We start from the raw sequence: 20545 nt of genomic DNA, 5'->3' as shown, positions 1-20545 counted from the left end.
TTTTACAAATTTGATACTCTGGCTAAGGAGGACCTGGAGTTCTCTCATTCGGTGCTGCAGAGTCATCCGCACTCTCCCGCCCGTTTGGGAGCTTTGGTATAATCCCCATGGTCCTTTCAGGAACCCCAGCATCCACTAGGACGATAGAGAAAATAAGATTTTACTTACCGATAAATCTATTTCTCGGAGTCCGTAGTGGATGCTGGGCGCCCATCCCAAGTGCGGATTATCTGCATTAGTTGTACATAGTTATTGTTAACTAATTCGGGTTATTGTTAAAGGAAGCCATCTTTCAGAGGCTCCGCTGTTATCATACTGTTAACTGGGTTTAGATCACAAGTTGTACGGTGTGATTGGTGTGGCTGGTATGAGTCTTACCCGGGATTCAAAATCCTCCCTTATTGTGTACGCTCGTCCGGGCACAGTACCTAACTGGAGTCTGGAGGAGGGTCATAGGGGGAGGAGCCAGTGCACACCACCTGATCGGAAAGCTTTACTTTTTGTGCCCTGTCTCCTGCGGAGCCGCTATTCCCATGGTCCTTTCAGGAACCCCAGCATCCACTACGGACTCCGAGAAATAGATTTATCGGTAAGTAAAATCTTATTTTTACAAAAGTCTGGACTTCAGGAACTGAAGCCAATTCTTTCTGGAAGAAAATCGACAGGGCCGAAATTTGAACCTTAATGGACCCCAATTTGAGGCCCATAGACAATCCTGTTTGCAGGAAATGTAGGAATCGACCCAGTTGAAATTCCTCCGTGGGGGCCTTCCTGGCCTCACACCACGCAACATATTTTCTCCAAATGCGGTGATAATGTTGTGCAGTCACCTCCTTCCTGGCTTTTACCAGTGTTGGAATGACCTCTTCCGGAATGCCTTTTTCCCTTAGAATTCGGCGTTCAACCGCCATGCCGTCAAACGCAGCCGCGGTAAGTCTTGGAATAGACACGGTCCCTGCTGAAGCAGGTCCCGTCTTAGAGGTAGAGGCCACGGATCTTCCGTGAGCATCTCCTGAAGTTCCGGGTACCAAGTTCTTCTTGGCCAATCCGGAGCCACGAGTATCGTTCTTACTCCCCTTTGCCGTATAATTCTCAGTACTTTTGGTATGAGAGGCAGAGGAGGAAACACATACACTGACTGGAACACCCACGGTGTTACCAGAGCGTCCACAGCTATTGCCTGAGGGTCTCTTGACCTGGCGCAATACCTGTCCAGTTTTTTGTTGAGGCGAGACGCCATCATATCCACCTTTGGTTTTTCCCAACGGTTCACAATCATGTGGAAGACTTCTGGATGAAGTCCCCACTCTCCCGGGTGTAGATCGTGTCTGCTGAGGAAGTCTGCTTCCCAGTTGTCCACTCCCGGAATGAACACTGCTGACAGTGCTATCACATGATCTTCCGCCCAGCGAAGAATCCTTGCAGCTTCTGCCATTGCTCTCCTGCTTCTTGTGCCGCCCTGTCTGTTTACGTGGGCGACTGCCGTGATGTTGTCCGACTGGATCAACACCGGCTGACCCTGAAGCAGGGGTTTTGCCAGGCTTAGAGCATTGTAAATCGCTCTTAGCTCCAGTATATTTATGTGAAGAGACATCTCCAGGCTTGACCATACTCCCTGGAAGTTTCTTCCCTGTGTGACCGCTCCCCAGCCTCTCAGACTGGCATCCGTGGTCACCAGGACCCAGTCCTGTATGCCGAATCTGCTGCCCTCTAACAGATGAGCACTCTGCAACCACCACAGAAGAGACACCCTTGTCCGTGGCGATAAGGTTATCCGCTGATGCATCTGCAGATGCGATCCGGACCATTTGTCCAGCAGATCCCACTGAAAAGTTCGTGCGTGGAATCTGCCGAATGGAATCGCTTCGTAAGAAGCCACCATCTTTCCCAGGACTCTTGTGCATTGATGCACAGACACTTTTCCTGGTTTTAGGAGGTTCCTGACAAGTTCGGATAACTCCCTGGCTTTCTCCTCCGGAAGAAACACCTTTTTCTGAACCGTGTCCAGAATCATTCCCAGGAACAGCAGACGTGTCGTCGGGTTCAATTGAGATTTTGGAAAATTCAGAATCCACCCGTGCTGTTGCAGCACTACTTGGGTTAGTGCTACTACGTCTTCCAGCTGTTCTCTGGACCTTGCCCTTATCAGGAGATCGTCCAAGTAAGGGATAATTAATACGCCTTTTCTTCGCAGAAGAAACATCATCTCGGCCATTACCTTGGTAAAGACCCGAGGTGCCGTGGACAATCCAAACGGCAGCGTCTGAAACTGATAATGACAGTTTTGCACCACGAACCTGAGGTACCCTTGGTGTGAAGGGCAAATTGGGACATGCAGGTAAGCATCCTTGATGTCCAGGGACACCATAAAGTCCCCTTCTTCCAGATTCGCTATCACTGCTCTGAGTGACTCCATCTTGAACTTGAATTTTTGTATGTACAGGTTCAAAGATTTCAGATTTAGAATAGGTCTTACCGAGCCGTCCGGCTTCGGTACCACAAATAGCGTGGAGTAATACCCCTTTCCCTGTTGTAGGAGGGGTACCTTGACTATCACCTGCTGAGAAAACAGCTTGTGAATGGCTTCCAATACCGTCGCCCTGTCTGAGGGAGACGTTGGCAAAGCAGACTTTAGGAACCGGCGAGGGGGAGACTTCTCGAATTCCAACCTGTAACCCTGAGATACTACCTGCAGGATCCAGGGGTCCACCTGTGAGCAAGCCCACTGCGCGCTGAAATTCTTGAGTCGACCCCCCACCGCTCCTGAGTCCGCTTGTAAAGCCCCAGCGTCATGCTGAGGGCTTTGCAGAACCCGGGGAGGGCTTCTGTTCCTGGGAAGGAGCTGCTTGCTGCCCTCTCTTACCCTTTCCTCTGCCTCGGGGCAGATATGACTGTCCTTTTGCCCGCTTGTTCTTATAGGACCGAAAGGACTGCGGCTGAAAAGACGGTGTCTTTTTCTGTTGGGAGGGGGTCTGAGGTAAAAAGGTGGATTTCCCGGCAGTTGCCGTGGCCACCAGATCCGATAGACCCACGCCAAATAATTCCTCCCCTTTATACGGCAATACTTCCATATGCCGTTTGGAATCCGCATCACCTGACCACTGTCGCGTCCATAAACTTCTTCTGGCAGATATGGACATCGCACTTACTCTCGATGCCAGAGTGCAAATATCCCTCTGAGCATCTCGCATATAAAGAAAAGCATCCTTTAATTGCTCTAAAGTCAATAAAATACTGTCCCTATCCAGGGTATCAATATTTTCAGTCAGGGAATCCGACCAGACCACCTCAGCACTGCACATCCAGGCTGAGGCGATGGCTGGTCGCAGTATAACACCAGTATGTGTGTATATACTTTTTAGGGTAGTTTCCAGCCTCCTATCAGCTGGATCCTTGAGGGCGGCCGTATCAGGAGACGGTAACGCCACTTGTTTTGATAAGCGTGTGAGCGCCTTATCCACCCTAGGGGGTGTTTCCCAGCGCGCCCTAACCTCTGGCTGGAAAGGGTATAATGCCAATAACTTTTTTGAAATTAGCACTTTTCTATCTGGGTTAACCCACGCTTCATCACATACATCATTCAATTCCTCTGATTCAGGAAAAACCACAGGTAGTTTTTTCACACCCCACATAATACCCCTTTTTGTGGTACTTGCAGTATCAGAGATATGTAAAGCCTCCTTCATTGCCGTGATCATATAACGTGTGGCCCTACTGGAAAATACGTTTGTTTCTTCACCGTCGACACTAGATTCAGTGTCCGTGTCGACCGACTGAGGTAAAGGGCGTTTTACAGCCCCTGACGGTGTCTGAGACGCCTGGGCAGGTACTAACTGGTTTGCCGGCCGTCTCATGTCGTCAACTGATTTTTGTAATGTGCTGACATTATCACGTAATTCCATAAACAAAGCCATCCATTCCGGTGTCGACTCCCTGGGGGGTGACATCACCATTACCGGCAATTGCTCTGCCTCCACACCAACATCGTCCTCATACATGTCGACACACACGTACCGACACACAGCAGACACACAGGGAATGCTCTATTGAAGACAGGACCCCACTAGCCCTTTGGGGAGACAGAGGGAGAGTTTGCCAGCACACACCCAAGCACTATAATATATATGGGAACAACCCTATATAAGTGTTGTATCCTTATAGCAGCTTAAATATAGTAATATCGCCAAAAAAAATGCCCCCCCTCTCTGTTTTACCCTGTTTCTGTAGTGCAGTGCAGGGGAGAGTCCTGGGAGCCTTCCTCACAGCGGAGCTGAGCAGGAAAATGGCGCTGTGTGCTGAGGAGAATAAGCCCCGCCCCCTATTTCGGCGGGCTCTTCTCCCGGAGTTTGTGAGATCTGGCAGGGGTTAAATACATCCATATAGCCTCAAGGGCTATATGTGATGTATTTTTAGCCATAAGAAAGGTATTATACATTGCTGCCCAGGGCGCCCCCCCCCAGCGCCCTGCACCCTCAGTGACCGCTGTGTGAAGTGTGCGGACAACAATGGCGCACAGCTGCAGTGCTGTGCGCTACCTCATGAAGACTGAAAAGTCTTCTGCCGCCTGTTTCTGGACCTCTTCAATCTTCGGCATCTGCAAGGGGGGTCGGCGGCGCGGCTCCGGGACCGGACTCCATGGCTGGGCCTGTGTTCGATCCCTCTGGAGCTAATGGTGTCCAGTAGCCTAAGAAGCCAATCCATCCTGCACGCAGGTGAGTTCACTTCTCTCCCCTAAGTCCCTCGATGCAGTGAGCCTGTTGCCAGCAGGACTCACTGAAAATAAAAAACCTAAAAACTTTTTCTAAGCAGCTCTTTAGGAGAGCCACCTAGATTGCACCCTGCTCGGACGGGCACAAAAACCTAACTGAGGATTGGAGGAGGGTCATAGGGGGAGGAGCCAGTGCACACCACCTGATCCTAAAGCTTTATTTTTGTGCCCTGTCTCCTGCGGAGCCGCTAATCCCCATGGTCCTGACGGAGTCCCAGCATCCACTAGGACGTCAGAGAAATTATGTAATTTGGGAAATTCATTACGGAGGAAAATTGCACACGTGCCTGCCCTAGCACACAACCCCCCATACACCTCTACAGACAGACAAGGCCCAGGTTATCTGTAACCTCCCTCCCTCTCTGCAACCACTGACTTACTAAAGCCGCTGCCTGTAAGCTGCTCCGCAGGCCATTCTTCAACCACAGACAGCAGCCTGTCTTTCACACTCGCCTCACTGCCAGGGCTGCCCCAGTCCATAGAGCAACACTAGTCTCGCTCTCTAGCCTCATCCCTTTTTTGCCTAATAGTGAGCACTGCTGGACTAAACAATGGCAGCGACAGTGACGCAACGTTGGATGCAGAAGGCAGCGACAATATAAAGCAATAATTGTGGCCGATTTTAAAATGCTGCCGCCTTTAGACAGATCTGAATTCTACAGGAAACCTCCATAAATTAAGAAGACTGTAAATTACATTTTTAAATTAAAGAAAAAAAATACATAAGTAGCCTTTAAATATTTTATTATCATGAAAACTTTTGTAAGCTTTTCAGGCACATACTTCTCTTGTCCCCCGTAGGGAGCCGACAGAGGTCATAATGTGCACAGGTTGTATTCTTCGTTGTTTCCATTCTTGGTTTAAAATCTCAGTACGCTCTAGAATTTTTTGTCGATTTGTATTAAACATACTCTGCAAGCACAGAAATAAAATGATTATTAAATGTCAGACATACGACCTATTAAGCACTCCTATATAACATTCTAATTACTAATAAATCACTTAATTATACTGTTGTAATAATGCAATTTAAGCAATCCAAATAAATATTGAAATTTAATTTTAATCCTTAAGAGGTCTTGTTGAATAATCTTGCTCCACTTTTCTAGCCATCTGTGTAAAACAAACTAGCCATAATCACATTTCATATTTAAAGTAGCAAGCCTCTTCAAAAATACTGCAGGATAAACCGTAAGCCTAAAAAACACTAATACACACATTAAAAGTAAATGTCACAGTAAAAGTACCCAGGGTTTTTACTGCACAGTAAAGGTGTGTACACACTTAGCGATATAGTAAACGATAAAGCTCATTTTCCCCCTCCTGAGCGATAATAAGAATTTACTTACCGATAATTCTATTTCTCGGAGTCCGTAGTGGATGCTGGGGTTCCTGAAAGGACCATGGGGAATAGCGGCTCCGCAGGAGACAGGGCACAAAAAGTAAAGCTTTCCGATCAGGTGGTGTGCACTGGCTCCTCCCCCTATGACCCTCCTCCAAGCCTCAGTTAGGTACTGTGCCCGGACGAGCGTACACAATAAGGGAGGAATTTTGAATCCCGGGTAAGACTCATACCAGCCACACCAATCACACCGTACAACTTGTGATCTAAACCCAGTTAACAGTATGATAACAGAGGAGCCTCTGAAAGATGGCTCCCTACAACAATAACCCGAATTAGTTAACAATAACTATGTACAATTATTGCAGATAATCCGCACTTGGGATGGGCGCCCAGCATCCACTACGGACTCCGAGAAATAGAATTATCGGTAAGTAAATTCTTATTTTCTCTATCGTCCTAGTGGATGCTGGGGTTCCTGAAAGGACCATGGGGATTATACCAAAGCTCCCAAACGGGCGGGAGAGTGCGGATGACTCTGCAGCACCGAATGAGAGAACTCCAGGTCCTCCTTAGCCAGAGTATCAAATTTGTAAAATTTTACAAACGTGTACTCCCCTGACCACGTAGCTGCTCGGCAAAGTTGTAATGCCGAGACCCCTCGGGCAGCCGCCCAAGATGAGCCCACCTTCCTTGTGGAGTGGGCCTTTACAGATTTAGGCTGTGGCAGGCCTGCCACAGAATGTGCAAGTTGGATTGTGCTACAGATCCAACGAGCAATCGTCTGCTTAGACGCAGGAGCACCCATCTTGTTGGGTGCATACAATATAAACAACGAGTCAGATTTTCTGACTCCAGCTGTCCTTGCAATATATATTTTCAATGCTCTGACAACGTCCAGTAACTTGGAGTCCTCCAAGTCACTTGTAGCCGCAGGCACTACAATAGGCTGATTCAGATGAAATGCTGACACCACCTTAGGGAGAAAATGCGGACGAGTCCGCAGTTCCGCCCTGTCCGAATGGAAAATCAGATATGGGCTTTTGTAAGATAAAGCTGCCAGTTCTGACACTCTCCTGGCCGAAGCCAGGGCTAGTAGCATGGTCACTTTCCATGTGAGATATTTCAAATCCACATTTTTTTAGTGGTTCAAACCAATGAGATTTTAGAAAGTCCAAAACCACATTGAGATCCCACGGTGCCACTGGAGGCACCACAGGAGGCTGTATATGCAGCACTCCCTTAACAAAAGTCTGGACTTCAGGGACTGAAGCCAATTCTTTCTGGAAGAAAATCGACAGGGCCGAAATTTGAACCTTAATAGATCCCAATTTGAGACCCATAGACAATCCTGATTGCAGGAAATGTAGGAATCGACCCAGTTGAAATTCCTCCGTCGGAGCACTCCGATCCTCGCACCACGCAACATATTTTCGCCAAATGCGGTGATAATGTTGCACGGTTACTTCCTTCCTTGCTTTAATCAAAGTAGGAATGACTTCTTCCGGCATGCCTTTTTCCTTTAGGATCCGGCGTTCAACCGCCATGCCGTCAAACGCAGCCGCGGTAAGTCTTGAAACAGACAGGGACCCTGCTGAAGCAAGTCCCTCCTTAGAGGTAGAGGCCACGGATCTTCCGTGATCATCTCTTGAAGTTCCGGGTACCAAGTCCTTCTTGGCCAATCCGGAACCACTAGTATCGTTCTTACGCCTCTTTGCCGTATAATTCTCAATACTTTTGGTATGAGAGGCAGAGGAGGAAACACATACACCGACTGGTACACCCAAGGCGTTACCAGCGCGTCCACAGCTATTGCCTGCGGATCTCTTGACCTGGCGCAATACCTGTCCAGTTTTTTGTTGAGGCGAGACGCCATCATGTCCACCATTGGTCTTTCCCAACGGGTTACCAGCATGTGGAAGACTTCTGGATGAAGTCCCCACTCTCCCGGGTGAAGGTCGTGTCTGCTGAGGAAGTCTGCTTCCCAGTTGTCCACTCCCGGGATGAACACTGCTGACAGTGCTATCACATGATTCTCTGCCCAGCGAAGAATCCTTGCAGCTTCTGCCATTGCACTCCTGCTTCTTGTGCCGCCCTGTCTGTTCACATGGGCGACTGCCGTGATGTTGTCCGACTGGATCAACACCGGTTTTCCCTGAAGCAGAGGTTCTGCCTGGCTTAGAGCATTGTAGATTGCTCTTAGTTCCAGAATGTTTATGTGAAGAGACGTTTCCAGGCTCGTCCACACTCCCTGGAAGTTTCTTCCTTGTGTGACTGCTCCCCAGCCTCTCAGGCTGGCGTCCGTGGTCACCAGGATCCAATCCTGTATGCCGAATCTGCGGCCCTCCAATAGATGAGCACTCTGCAACCACCACAGAAGAGATACCCTTGTCCTTGGAGACAGGGTTATCCGCTGGTGCATCTGAAGATGCGACCCTGACCATTTGTCCAACAGATCCCTCTGGAAAATTCTTGCGTGGAATCTGCCGAATGGAATTGCTTCGTAAGAAGCCACCATTTTTCCCAGGACTCTTGTGCATTGATGTACAGACACCTTTCCTGGTTTTAGGAGGTTCCTGACAAGCTCGGATAACTCCTTGGCTTTTTCCTCCGGGAGAAAAACCTTTTTCTGAACCGTGTCCAGAATCATCCCTAGGAACAGCAGACGAGTTGTTGGCATTAACTGGGATTTTGGAATATTCAGAATCCACCCGTGCTGTTTTAGCACTTCTTGAGACAGTGCTAATCCCATCTCTAGCTGTTCTCTGGACCTTGCCCTTATCAGGAGATCGTCCAAGTATGGGATAATTAATACGCCTTTTCTTCGAAGAAGAATCATCATCTCGGCCATTACCTTTGTAAAGACCCGAGGTGCCGTGGACAATCCGAACGGCAGCGTCTGAAACTGATAGTGACAGTTTTGTACGACGAACCTGAGGTACCCCTGGTGTGAGGGGTAAATTGGAACGTGGAGGTACGCATCCTTGATGTCCAAGGATACCATAAAGTCCCCTTCTTCCAGGTTCGCTATCACTGCTCTGAGTGACTCCATCTTGAACTTGAACTTCTTTATGTACAGGTTCAAGGACTTCAGATTTAGAATAGGTCTTACCGAGCCATCCGGCTTCGGTACCACAAATAGAGTGGAATAATACCCCTTTCCTTGTTGTAGAAGAGGTACCTTGACTATCACCTGCTGAGAGTACAGCTTGTGAATGGCTTCCAAGACCGTCTCCCTTTCGGAGGAGGACGTTGGTAAAGCAGACTTCAGGAAACGGCGAGGTGGATCTGTCTCTAGTTCCAACCTGTATCCCTGAGATATTATCTGCAGGATCCAGGGATCTACCTGCGAGTGAGCCCACTGCGCGCTGAAATTCTTGAGACGACCGCCCACCGCCCCCGAGTCCGCTTGAGAAGCCCCAGCGTCATGCTGAGGCTTTTGTAGAAGCGGGGGAGGGCTTCTGTTCCTGGGAAGGAGCTGCCTGTTGCTGTCTCTTCCCCCTTCCTCTGCCTCGTGGCAGATATGAATATCCCTTTGCTCTCTTGTTTTTAAAGGAACGAAAGGGCTGCGGTTGAAAAGTCGGTGTCTTTTTCTGTTGGGGAGTAACTTGAGGTAAAAAGGTGGATTTCCCGGCTGTAGCCGTGGCCACCAAATCTGATAGACCGACTCCAAATAACTCCTCCCCTTTATACGGCAAAACTTCCATATGCCGTTTTGAGTCCGCATCGCCTGACCACTGTCGCGTCCATAAACTTCTTCTGGCCGAAATGGACATAGCACTTACCCGTGATGCCAGTGTGCAGATATCCCTCTGTGCATCACGCATATAAAGAAATGCATCCTTTATTTGCTCTAAAGACAGTAAAACATTGTCCCTATCCAGGGTATCAATATTTTCAATCAGGGACTCTGACCAAGCTACTCCAGCACTGCACATCCAGGCTGTCGCTATAGCTGGTCGTAGTATAACACCTGTATGTGTGTATATACTTTTTTGGATATTTTCCATCCTCCTATCTGCTGGATCTTTAAGTGCGGCCGTCTCAGGAGAGGGTAACGCCACTTGTTTAGATAAGCGTGTGAGCGCCTTGTCCACCCTAGGAGGTGTTTCCCAGCGCGCCCTAACCTCTGGCGGGAAAGGGTATAAAGCCAATAACTTCTTTGAAATTAGCATCTTTTTATCGGGGGCAACCCACGCTTCATCACACACCTCATTTAGTTCTTCTGATTCAGGAAAAACTATAGGTAGTTTTTTCACACCCCACATAATACCCTGTTTAGTGGTACCTGTAGTATCAGCTAAATGTAACGCCTCCTTCATTGCCAAAATCATATAACGTGTGGCCCTACTGGAAAATACGGTTGATTCGTCACCGTCGCCACTGGAATCAGTGCCTGTGTCTGGGTCTGTGTCGACCGACTGAGGCAAAGGGCGTTTTACAGCCCCTGACGGTGTTTGAGGCGCCTGGACAGGCACTAATTGATTGTCCGGCCGTCTCATGTCGTCAAACGACTGCTTTAGCGTGTTGACACTATCCCGTAATTCCAAAAATAAAGGCATCCATTCTGGTGTCGACCCCCTAGGAGGTGACATCCCCATATTTGGCAATTGCTCCGCCTCCACACCAATATCGTCCTCATACATGTCGACACACACGTACCGACACACAGCAGACACACAGGGAATGCTCTTAACGAAGACAGGACCCCACTAGCCCTTTGGGGAGACAGAGGGAGAGTTTGCCAGCACACACCAAAGCGCTATATATGACAGGGATAGCCTTATAATAAGTGCTCCCTGTATAGCTGCTTTTATAATATAATTTTTGCCACTATTTTGCCCCCCCTCTCTTGTTTTACCCTGTTTCTGTAGTGCAGTGCAGGGGAGAGACCTGGGAGCCGTCCTGACCAGCGGAGCTGTGTAAGGAAAATGGCGCTGTGTGCTGAGGAGATAGGCCCCGCCCCTTTTTCGGCGGGCTCGTCTCCCGCTCTTTAGTGGATTCTGGCAGGGGTTAAATATCTCCATATAGCCCCCGGAGGCTATATGTGAGGTATTTTTTAGCCAAATAGGTTTTCATTTGCCTCCCAGGGCGCTCCCCTCCCAGCGCCCTGCACCCTCAGTGACTGCCGTGTGAAGTGTGCTGAGAGGAAAATGGCGCACAGCTGCAGTGCTGTGCGCTACCTTTAGAAGACTGAGGAGTCTTCTGCCGCCGATTCTGGACCTCTTCTTGTTTCAGCATCTGCAAGGGGGCCGGCGGCGAGGCTCCGGTGACCATCCAGGCTGTACCTGTGATCGTCCCTCTGGAGCTGATGTCCAGTAGCCAAGAAGCCAATCCATCCTGCACGCAGGTGAGTTCACTTCTTCTCCCCTAAGTCCCTCGTTGCAGTGATCCTGTTGCCAGCAGGACTCACTGTAAAATAAAAAACCTAAGCTAAACTTTTCTAAGCAGCTCTTTAGGAGAGCCACCTAGATTGCACCCTTCTCGGCCGGGCACAAAAATCTAACTGAGGCTTGGAGGAGGGTCATAGGGGGAGGAGCCAGTGCACACCACCTGATCGGAAAGCTTTACTTTTTGTGCCCTGTCTCCTGCGGAGCCGCTATTCCCCATGGTCCTTTCAGGAACCCCAGCATCCACTAGGACGATAGAGAAATTGTTTAATATATCGCCCAGTGTGTATGCAGCGGACGACGTCCGATGCGCGGCCCCGGGGGTCGTTAACGACCCTCGTGTCGACCTTTCATGCAGCTCAATTTGGACTCATTGTCCAAAGCTGCATGTACAGCCCAATCGCGGCATGACGTCACTGTGCAATATTGCTAGCGATATCGCACAGTGTGTATGCCCCCCATCGAGAGACCCGGGTCGATAGGGAACACACTAGGCAATGTCGCTCACAGAGCACATCGCCTAGCGTGTACCGCCTTAAACCAACTATAGGCTACTGTCCTTCCGACGGGATGCGGTCTTTAGGTCGACAGTAAGTAGGCTGACATGGTTTCTAGGTCGACAGGGACTCTAGGTCGACATGACACAAGGTCGACATGAGTTTTTCAAAAAATTTCTTAATTTTTTAGACTTTTTTTATACTTTACGATCCACATGGACTATAACTGGGAACGGTAACCTGTGCCGAGCGCTGTGGTAGCGGAGCGAGGCATCTTGCCCAAAGCATTGCGAGCGAAGCGAGCTATACGAGGGAACACTGTGCACTAATTGGGGTTCCCGTTCACTGTACAGAGAAAACTACACCAAAAAAAGGTTTAAAAACACATGTCGACCTAGAAACCATGTCGACCTACTTACTGTCGACCAATAGTGATCGACCTAAGTCTAACCTACCTAACATACCACACCCCCTTCCAACAACTTAAGGGTCATGGAGGTGACAAACAGACCAGTTAGATACAATACTACGGAAATATTTACAGCAACATGTTTTAAGAAACTTTTCATTTTTTTTTTTTTATATTTTTTTTTTTTTGTTTTGCTGCCTTTTAAATTACATTTAGTGCTAATGCAGAATAAGACATTTAGGAAATGAAAGATTTATTCACTTACACCAATGAACACAAATATATATGTGCAGATCTATTAAAAGCGGACAACAAGAAATTTAAAGATAAATAAGACCACTTTGAACTCAGATTATAAACCTTATTTATGTTCCATTTAAATAACCTTATCAGGTACAAGGAGCTTTATAGCAATTTTAATTGCAGTGAAATATAATGCTGGTGCCTTTGGCATTAGGTAGGTCAGTGAGCAATATGTTGTAATGAAATTTCATACAAAAGCAAAATCCCCCAGACTTGAGCCCATCCTGTGCTTATCCATGTACCTTTACTTCATCCGCTCGCCTGAACCGTTTGAGTTGCCGCAAGCGCATATACTCAGATTTCACCCGCTTCCTCCAGCACACTGGTCCCTTCTCCGATTTCTTGCCTGTCTGGCCCATGATTATCCTACAGAGATAAAAAAAAAAAAAAAGGAAGAGATTACGTTTAGGTTTCCAGCACTACAAAGTATACCACCTACACTTTCCACAATATCAATTAGAGACCTTTCAGTAGAAAAAGGCTTATAACAAGAAATCCTACAGCTTATACAACTGTTAATTTAAAACCAATGAGGCATGGTTATGTATAATATAATTTTATTATATAATAAAGTCATATTATGTCGCAACATGACCAAAGCTCATATGACCATATTATCAAATGGAATGTCAACAGTCCTAAAGTGCATAAGAAAAATAAAAACATACAGTATAGGTCTGTTAGGTTTTAGAGGGCAAATTAATTTCAGCGTGCTGAATTGTCTAATACAATATACTATGGCAGTGTTTGTTAAGGAAATGTATAGGACTAATTGAATAGAGTTGCAATGTTTCAGATCATGATTTTTTTTACCCTACATAGTAACGAACTTCTGTTTTTTTCTTTTATCTATTTTTGTTTTCACATAAAAACATCTGTTCAGCATTCAACCACCTTACCCTTAACATACTGGGGCAGATTTAACAACATGTGATATTCTTGTTATCACTTGTTACGAATGTTAAATGGTGCTCCAGCCAATCAGCTCCTAACTGTAATGTTTGAATAATGGCAGTTAGGAGCTGATTGGTTGGGTCACCATTTAACATTCCTAACAAATTATAAGAATATCAATTGTTAAAATCTGACAGTTTATGCGTCCAGGGTAAAGTCAGGGGCAGCCACTGCTTAACCATAGATAGCTGGTGCTGGCCTTTGTCACTTTTCTCATGTGAGAGCATTAGTAATTGTGTGTCAGAATGGGTATATAAATTTGTGAAAATATGAAATTTGCATTATTGTACTTTTACTGAAGTAGCCTACAATCTGGCAATAAAATCTTCCTAGATTGCTTTACTGTGGATGCCAGTTATGATAGTTATGTAAGCGTAAAATATTAGTGTCCTGACTTTCATATTCACTTCTGTCCTACGTACATGTGGTACATTTGCATACTGTTTAGTTAACGCTATATATAGTGACTGACAGTACTGGAATCTAATCGCTTTGTGTAAGAGTTTATTTTCCTCCCATAGCTTCACAGATCACCAACATCAGGGCCATTTCCACAGTGGAAACCACTAAGACCTCTTTCACGCCATGCTTAGGACCTGATTCAGACCTGATCGCTAGGGTGCGTTTTTGGCATCCCTGCGATCAGGTAGTCGCCACCTACAGGGGGAGGGGAAAATGGCTGGGCAGGGGTGCGATCGCATGTGCAGAGAGCTGCACAAACCAAAGTTTGTGCAGTCTCTGCATAGCCCAGGACTTACTCAGGCACTGATCGGGGCCGGAGCTGACGTCAAGAATCCTCCCTCCAAACGCCTGGATCCTCCTGCGTTTTTTTCGGACACTCCTCTAAAACGGTCAGTTGTCAACCACAAACGGCCTCTTCCTGTCAGTCACCTTGTAATTGCCTGTGATCGCTTTGTTCGCACCATCCCGTCGCTGCGGACCGACGCGCCTGCACAAAACGGTGCATGCACACACTCTGTTCAGACCTGACCACCCGCTGGGCGAAAATGCACAGCAGCGATCGGGTCTGAGTTAGGTCCTTAGATCAGTACCTAGAAAACGAATCTACTCCTCACAAGCCATCTGAAATCCTGCTTTCCCCCTCTCCAAACTAGCCTCATTACTGCTGCAGATCTAATTTTGCCCTCTCAATGCTCCACCTGCACTCTTCGTTCTGTACCTTACGGAATCAAGTTTATACTCCTTTCACTCATTTTAAGTCCTCAACCACTCTTCTGACATATCCAGCCTCATTTCCAAACTTTCTCTTCTGCATCAGCCAACTACTGCCACCTTTCCTCACATCCTTCTCCCAACCTCAAACACCCTTCCACGCTTGGATCTTCAATAAGCCAAGACAAGTACTCTTGTTTCTTTCGTGGCTATGATGTAATTACGTATACATGTGAATTTGTCTATACCCATCCTATGTGGTGACCTTTTATTTTTGTAATGTTTGGACTCTTATGTTCTTTTATAGCACTAGGACAAAAACCAAAAATCGCATTCATTATTTTTACACTTTACAAATATCCAAACATATGGTTATGTATTAATGGATGTATTTAATGAACAATTTTTTCTGTACCCAGTCTATCATCTTGTATCTAATGGCAGAGTCCATGCTTAAGGTGCATACACACTAGACGAGATGCTGTACGACGTGTCCAATTTGGACACAACATTTACGATATTGTCCAGTGTGTATGCACTTAGTCGCTGCCGATGCACACTCACACGCATAGCCAGCAGCACCCGTCAGACCTGCATGCAAGTCCGATGGGCGACATCACCAGCGTGGCCATGCTGCCCCGTTGCTCGTCGCTGTCTGCATCGGCAAGTGTGTATAGACTTGCCGCAGCTGGCATCCCCGCCGGGTCTTGTCACTGACGACATCGCATCAATTGCGAATAGTCTAGTACACACCCTTAAAGTCATGTATATGCCTTGCCGGTGGCTGTTCAGAGTTCTTTCCTTCCAGAGCAGTACAGATACTAGAGCCGTGAAAAGCCATGCGCTCTTAACTGTCAAGTCATCTTTCCTATAAAGAGCCGGTGACCATGCATTTCTGTGACTCTGAGCATGGACTTGCTACTATTAGATACAAGATGAAAGACAGGGTACCCCCAAGTACTAGAGATGGCAACAGAAGATGTATTTTATTAAAGAATGAGGCCAAAAGGATACATACTCTCCATACAGTCCATCCTTATGTCATATACTTGGTTCTTATAAGTGGCTTAGCTTTTTGTATCACATTGACGTAAATGAGTTTGTACTTTGCACATGTATTGTCTTGTCTGGTACTTTATCATGCTCATATACATGTAGTCAGTATGTACTGTCTATTCATATGTAGTTTCCTGGGCCAATTTTAATCCAACATTTGGCAATTAGCAATTTGCATCTGGTTAGAACATTATCTTACAGTGGATGATTATCCTATTCCCTGTAGCAATACGTATTCAACACCATTCAAAAGAGAGATGTAGCTGCTTCCGACCAACCACCTTACGGGTGTGAGCTCAATGGCGGAGACCTCTCAGATGGCGAATAAATTTGACACCAGAAAACCTATATGTTTCGTTCCTTCAACGGAACTTCTGCAGGGGTAATATAAAAAATAAAAAAAGCTGAAGAAAATGTTTCACTGAACGTTTATCAGGAAAGTAATGCTCTTTATTAGACCAATTGTAGCTTCTGGCCCCCTCCCAAAACATATACTTTAGTGTAGGCATGTCAAACTCGTAGCCCTCCAGCTGTTGTGAAACTACAGGTCCCAGCATACCTTCCACTGATCAGCTGGTACTTGTAGTTTAGCAACAGCTGGATGACCATGAGTTTGACATGCCTGCTCTAGTGGAAGTTGATTGTCCTCTGGCTGTAGTGTGTGTGTGTGTGTGTGTGTGTGTGTGTGTGTGTGTGTGTGTGTGTGTGTGTGTGTGTTCCAGACTAATGGTGAATACACACTTGCCGAGAAAACTCACAACGCCGCTCATTTTCACCTTTCCTAAGCGACGTTGTTCACTTTCTCGGCAAGTGTGTATGCCGCCGCTGATGAGCGATGCGCAGTCCCGCGGGTAGTTAACGGCCCTCACTGTCGGCTGGGCACGCAGCTCAATTTAAACGGTCGACCAAGAGCTGCCTGCACAGCCCGGTCGCTGCGTGACGTCACTGAGCGATATGGTCGTCATATCGCTCTGCATGTAAGCCCTGCCGCCGACCGCCCCGGCAGGGGAAACACTAGGCAACGTCGCTCATAGAGCACGTCGCCTAGTGTGTATCCACCTTTACACCTTTGTCAAAACGCTTATGGTAATCACATACATTATAATAACAGATCAATAACAACATCACCACATACATGACAACCATCACTTGATCGCCTCAGTGGGCCCCTGTATTTATACCTAGGCCAGTTTATCTCAATTAGCACCAGAAAACCTACCACAGAGGTCAAATATAATCTTTAGCAAAAGTTTTATAGATTAAGTATTTTTTACTTTGGAGTGGTGGTACGGAATCTTTTACTGAGATGGTTACAACTTTAAATAACGTGGATTACCCTGTTAAATTTAAAACCCACATAAACAACTAAAAAATAAAATTTCCTGGATGTAACAATCCTTAAAAAAAATGGTCTATTGAATTATACTCTGTTCAGGAAGTAAATAGACAGAAACACCATTTCACACACAAACACACACACACACACACACACACACACACAGTAATCATCATAAATAATTCTGATATCACCAGGGCTGATATTCAACTCACAGAAATTAGTTGAAAGATTAATTGATCGAGGAGGATTATACAAGGATATGCGGATAGTGCTAGGAAGGTATTCAATACCAGGACTGCCCAGGCAGGGATGCTAATGCTAAACCATCTTGACTGATATTCACTATGATGTATAATAATAGGTCTCATTAAATTCGGAAATCTTTACATCAAAGATGGTCAAGTGTATCCTCAAACCGAATGCAGGGTCTTGGGAGAACTCCAGCACCAATGATGGCATACTAGAAAGGCCCAAATCTCAAACAACTTTTATTAAGACCACTCTCTATGCCTGATCAAAATATAAAGATGGCATTGTTATTACTACAAAGGCCTGTATGTGTGCGTTGCCACAACTGTACCAGTTGCAGAAGCCTGATATCAGGGGCTACTTTCCATCATCCCCATTTGGGAAACCAGATCAAGATTCAATTTAGTCTACATTATTTGATGGATCGTGTTGTTATTTATAGTCTTATATGACCTTCTGGGTTATATTATATCGGACTTGCCACCCACTTTTTTTTAACGAGAGAGTATTGCCAACTATAGGATGTCGCTCTATGAAACAACATCAAAGTGAAATCTGTTATATTCACTATCTGGGTATGGTTGCACTAAGTTTCAAATGAACATTGGGGGTGATTCAGACCTGATCACTTTGCTGATAATTTTGCGTTAAGTTAGTTACCGCCCAAGTGGGGTGTAAATTTGCCCAGTGCAAGTGTACGATCGCATGTGTACGAAGTGCGAAAACGTCCCTCAGTCAGTGGACAGCTGCAAATCCGTTAGCAACTCACTCACCACCAAATGGATTTTCCATTGTGTGCAGTCTGTGAGCAGCCCAGGACCTACTCCTACATTACAAAAAAAAAAAGAACAGGCTGATCGGGTCCGGAGCTGACGTCACACACCCTCCCTGAAAACACTTGGGAACGCCTGCGTTTTCCCGGACACTCCCAGAAAACGGCCAGTTACCACCCACAATTGGCCTCTTCCTATCAATAAGCTTGTGAATGGCTGTGCGATCGAAATTTTCGCACCAGCTTGTCGCGGTTTGGTGATGCCTGTTTGGCGACGCACGTGCGCATTGCGGTGCATACCTAGTCAGTCGATAATCGCCCACTGTGCAGAAACACAGCACAGCAGCGATCAGGTCTGAATCGGGCCCATAATCATCTATCTGTACTTTTGGAGTAGTCCATTTGCTGCCATTATGAGTAAACCATTTGATTCCTTTTGGGCCCTATTTGCATTTATTTTGAGAGTGGCATTTTTTTTAGCGGTTTATTTTATTTAGCAATTTTTAACATTTATTCCTCATTCATTCCTTATATTTGTATTATATTTTTTCTTATTTTCTGTATAGTTTTGACAAAGCGATATTTGCTAGGATGGGCAGATTAAAAGATAGAAAGAAAAAAAATGTTTCACTGTAATTTATATTGGATTTATTATAATGTATTTGATTACTATAAGTGCAGAACTGGATTATATATTATCCAATTATAGATAACGGCAGTCAAGAACCACTTAAGTCCATCTAGTCTGCCCCTTTTTTTAACCATAGTACTGTGTATATACACATATACTCACACAGGGGCCAATATTTACAAAAAAATCAGAGTTTGTCCGATTTGTGTTTTTTTTTCTAAGTCCCAACACGGGAATTCACTAAGCACAAATCTCGGCAGTGTTTGGACTATTCGTAATGGTTTGATTGGCAAAGTTCAGAAATACGAATGAATAGACCATCGGTCAAACGCGGCTGTTATTTCATACAACACGGGTATTCACTATTCATTCGTATTTGGGTGTTGGTCTCTGAGTGCTCAAGCGCGGATGTATTTTTTTGCGAATCGTTAAAAAAAAAAAAGCAGCAAAAAAAATAGACCTGCTTTTTCCAGTCGAGTTTGGATAACCATGCACAGATCAGTGAGATCTGTGCATGGTTATCTATGGGAAAGGGTCTGTTTACTGTAAAAACTGGGGGAAAAATTTGTGTGGGGTCCCCCCTCCTAAGCATAACCAGCCTCGGGCTCTTTGAGCCGGTCCTGGTTGAAAAAATATGGGGGGGGGAAAATGACAGTGGTTCCCCCATATTTGATCAACCAGCACCGGGCTCTGCGCCTGGTCCTGGTGCCAAAAATACAGGGGACAAAAAGCGCAGGGGTCCCCCGTATTTTTGGAACCAGCACCGGGCTCCACTAGTCAGAGAGATAATGCCACAGCCGGGGGACACTTTTATCTTGGTCCCTGCGGCCCTGGCATTAAATCACTAACTAGTCACCCCTGGCCGGGGTACCCTGGAGGAGTGGGAGTGGGAATCTCTTAAATCAAGGGGTCCCCCCCCTCCAGCCACCCAAGGGCCAGGGGTGAAGCCAGAGGCTGTCCCCCACCCCACATCCAAGGGCGGCGGATGGGGGGCTGATAGCCTTGTGAAAAAAAATAAGAATTTACTCACCGGTAATTCCATTTCTCGTAGTCCGTAGTGGATGCTGGGAACTCCGTAAGGACCATGGGGAATAGCGGGCTCCGAAGGAGGCTGGGCACTCTAGAAAGATTTATGACTACCTGGTGTGCACTGGCTCCTCCCACTATGACCCTCCTCCAAGCCTCAGTTAGGACACTGTGCCCGGACGAGCAGACATAATAAGGAAGTATTTAGAATCCCGGGTAAGACTCTTACCAGCCACACCAATCACACCGTACAACTTGTGATACTATATCCAGTTTGACAGTATGAAAACAACTGAGCCTCTCAACAGATGGCTCAACAATAACCCTTTAGTTAACAATAACTATTTACAAGTATTGCAGACAATCCGCACTTGGGATGGGCGCCCAGCATCCACTACGGACTACGAGAAATAGAATTACCGGTGAGTAAATTCTTATTTTCTCTGACGTCCTAGTGGATGCTGGGAACTCCGTAAGGACCATGGGGATTATACCAAAGCTCCCAAACGGGCGGGAGAGTGCGGATGACTCTGTAGCACCGAATGAGAGAACTCCAGGTCCTCCTCAGCCAGGGTATCAAATTTGTAGAATTTTGCAAACGTGTTTGCCCCTGACCAAGTAGCTGCTCGGCAAAGT

General features: G+C 46.4%; 1 protein-coding gene across 6 annotated transcripts in view; it reads right to left on the bottom strand.

Annotated features, from left to right (window-relative positions):
• EZH2 (enhancer of zeste 2 polycomb repressive complex 2 subunit) overlaps positions 1–20545 on the bottom strand; it is a 328928-nt gene that overhangs the window by 175288 nt on the left and 133095 nt on the right. For all 6 annotated transcript variants that reach the window (XM_063922429.1, XM_063922432.1, XM_063922427.1 and 3 more), the window contains 2 exons: positions 12952–13075; positions 5552–5680 (listed from right to left, as the gene is read on the bottom strand). In XM_063922429.1, coding sequence (XP_063778499.1) covers positions 5552–5680; positions 12952–13068 — 246 coding nt within the window. In that variant the 5' untranslated portion in view covers positions 13069–13075. The remainder of the gene's footprint in view (positions 1–5551; positions 5681–12951; positions 13076–20545) is intronic.

Source organism: Pseudophryne corroboree, chromosome 5, assembly GCF_028390025.1.
Source record: "Pseudophryne corroboree isolate aPseCor3 chromosome 5, aPseCor3.hap2, whole genome shotgun sequence".
NCBI lineage: Eukaryota > Metazoa > Chordata > Amphibia > Anura > Myobatrachidae > Pseudophryne > Pseudophryne corroboree.
Note: the sequence above shows the minus strand (reverse complement) of the source record. Positions and strands in the feature narration are given on the sequence as shown.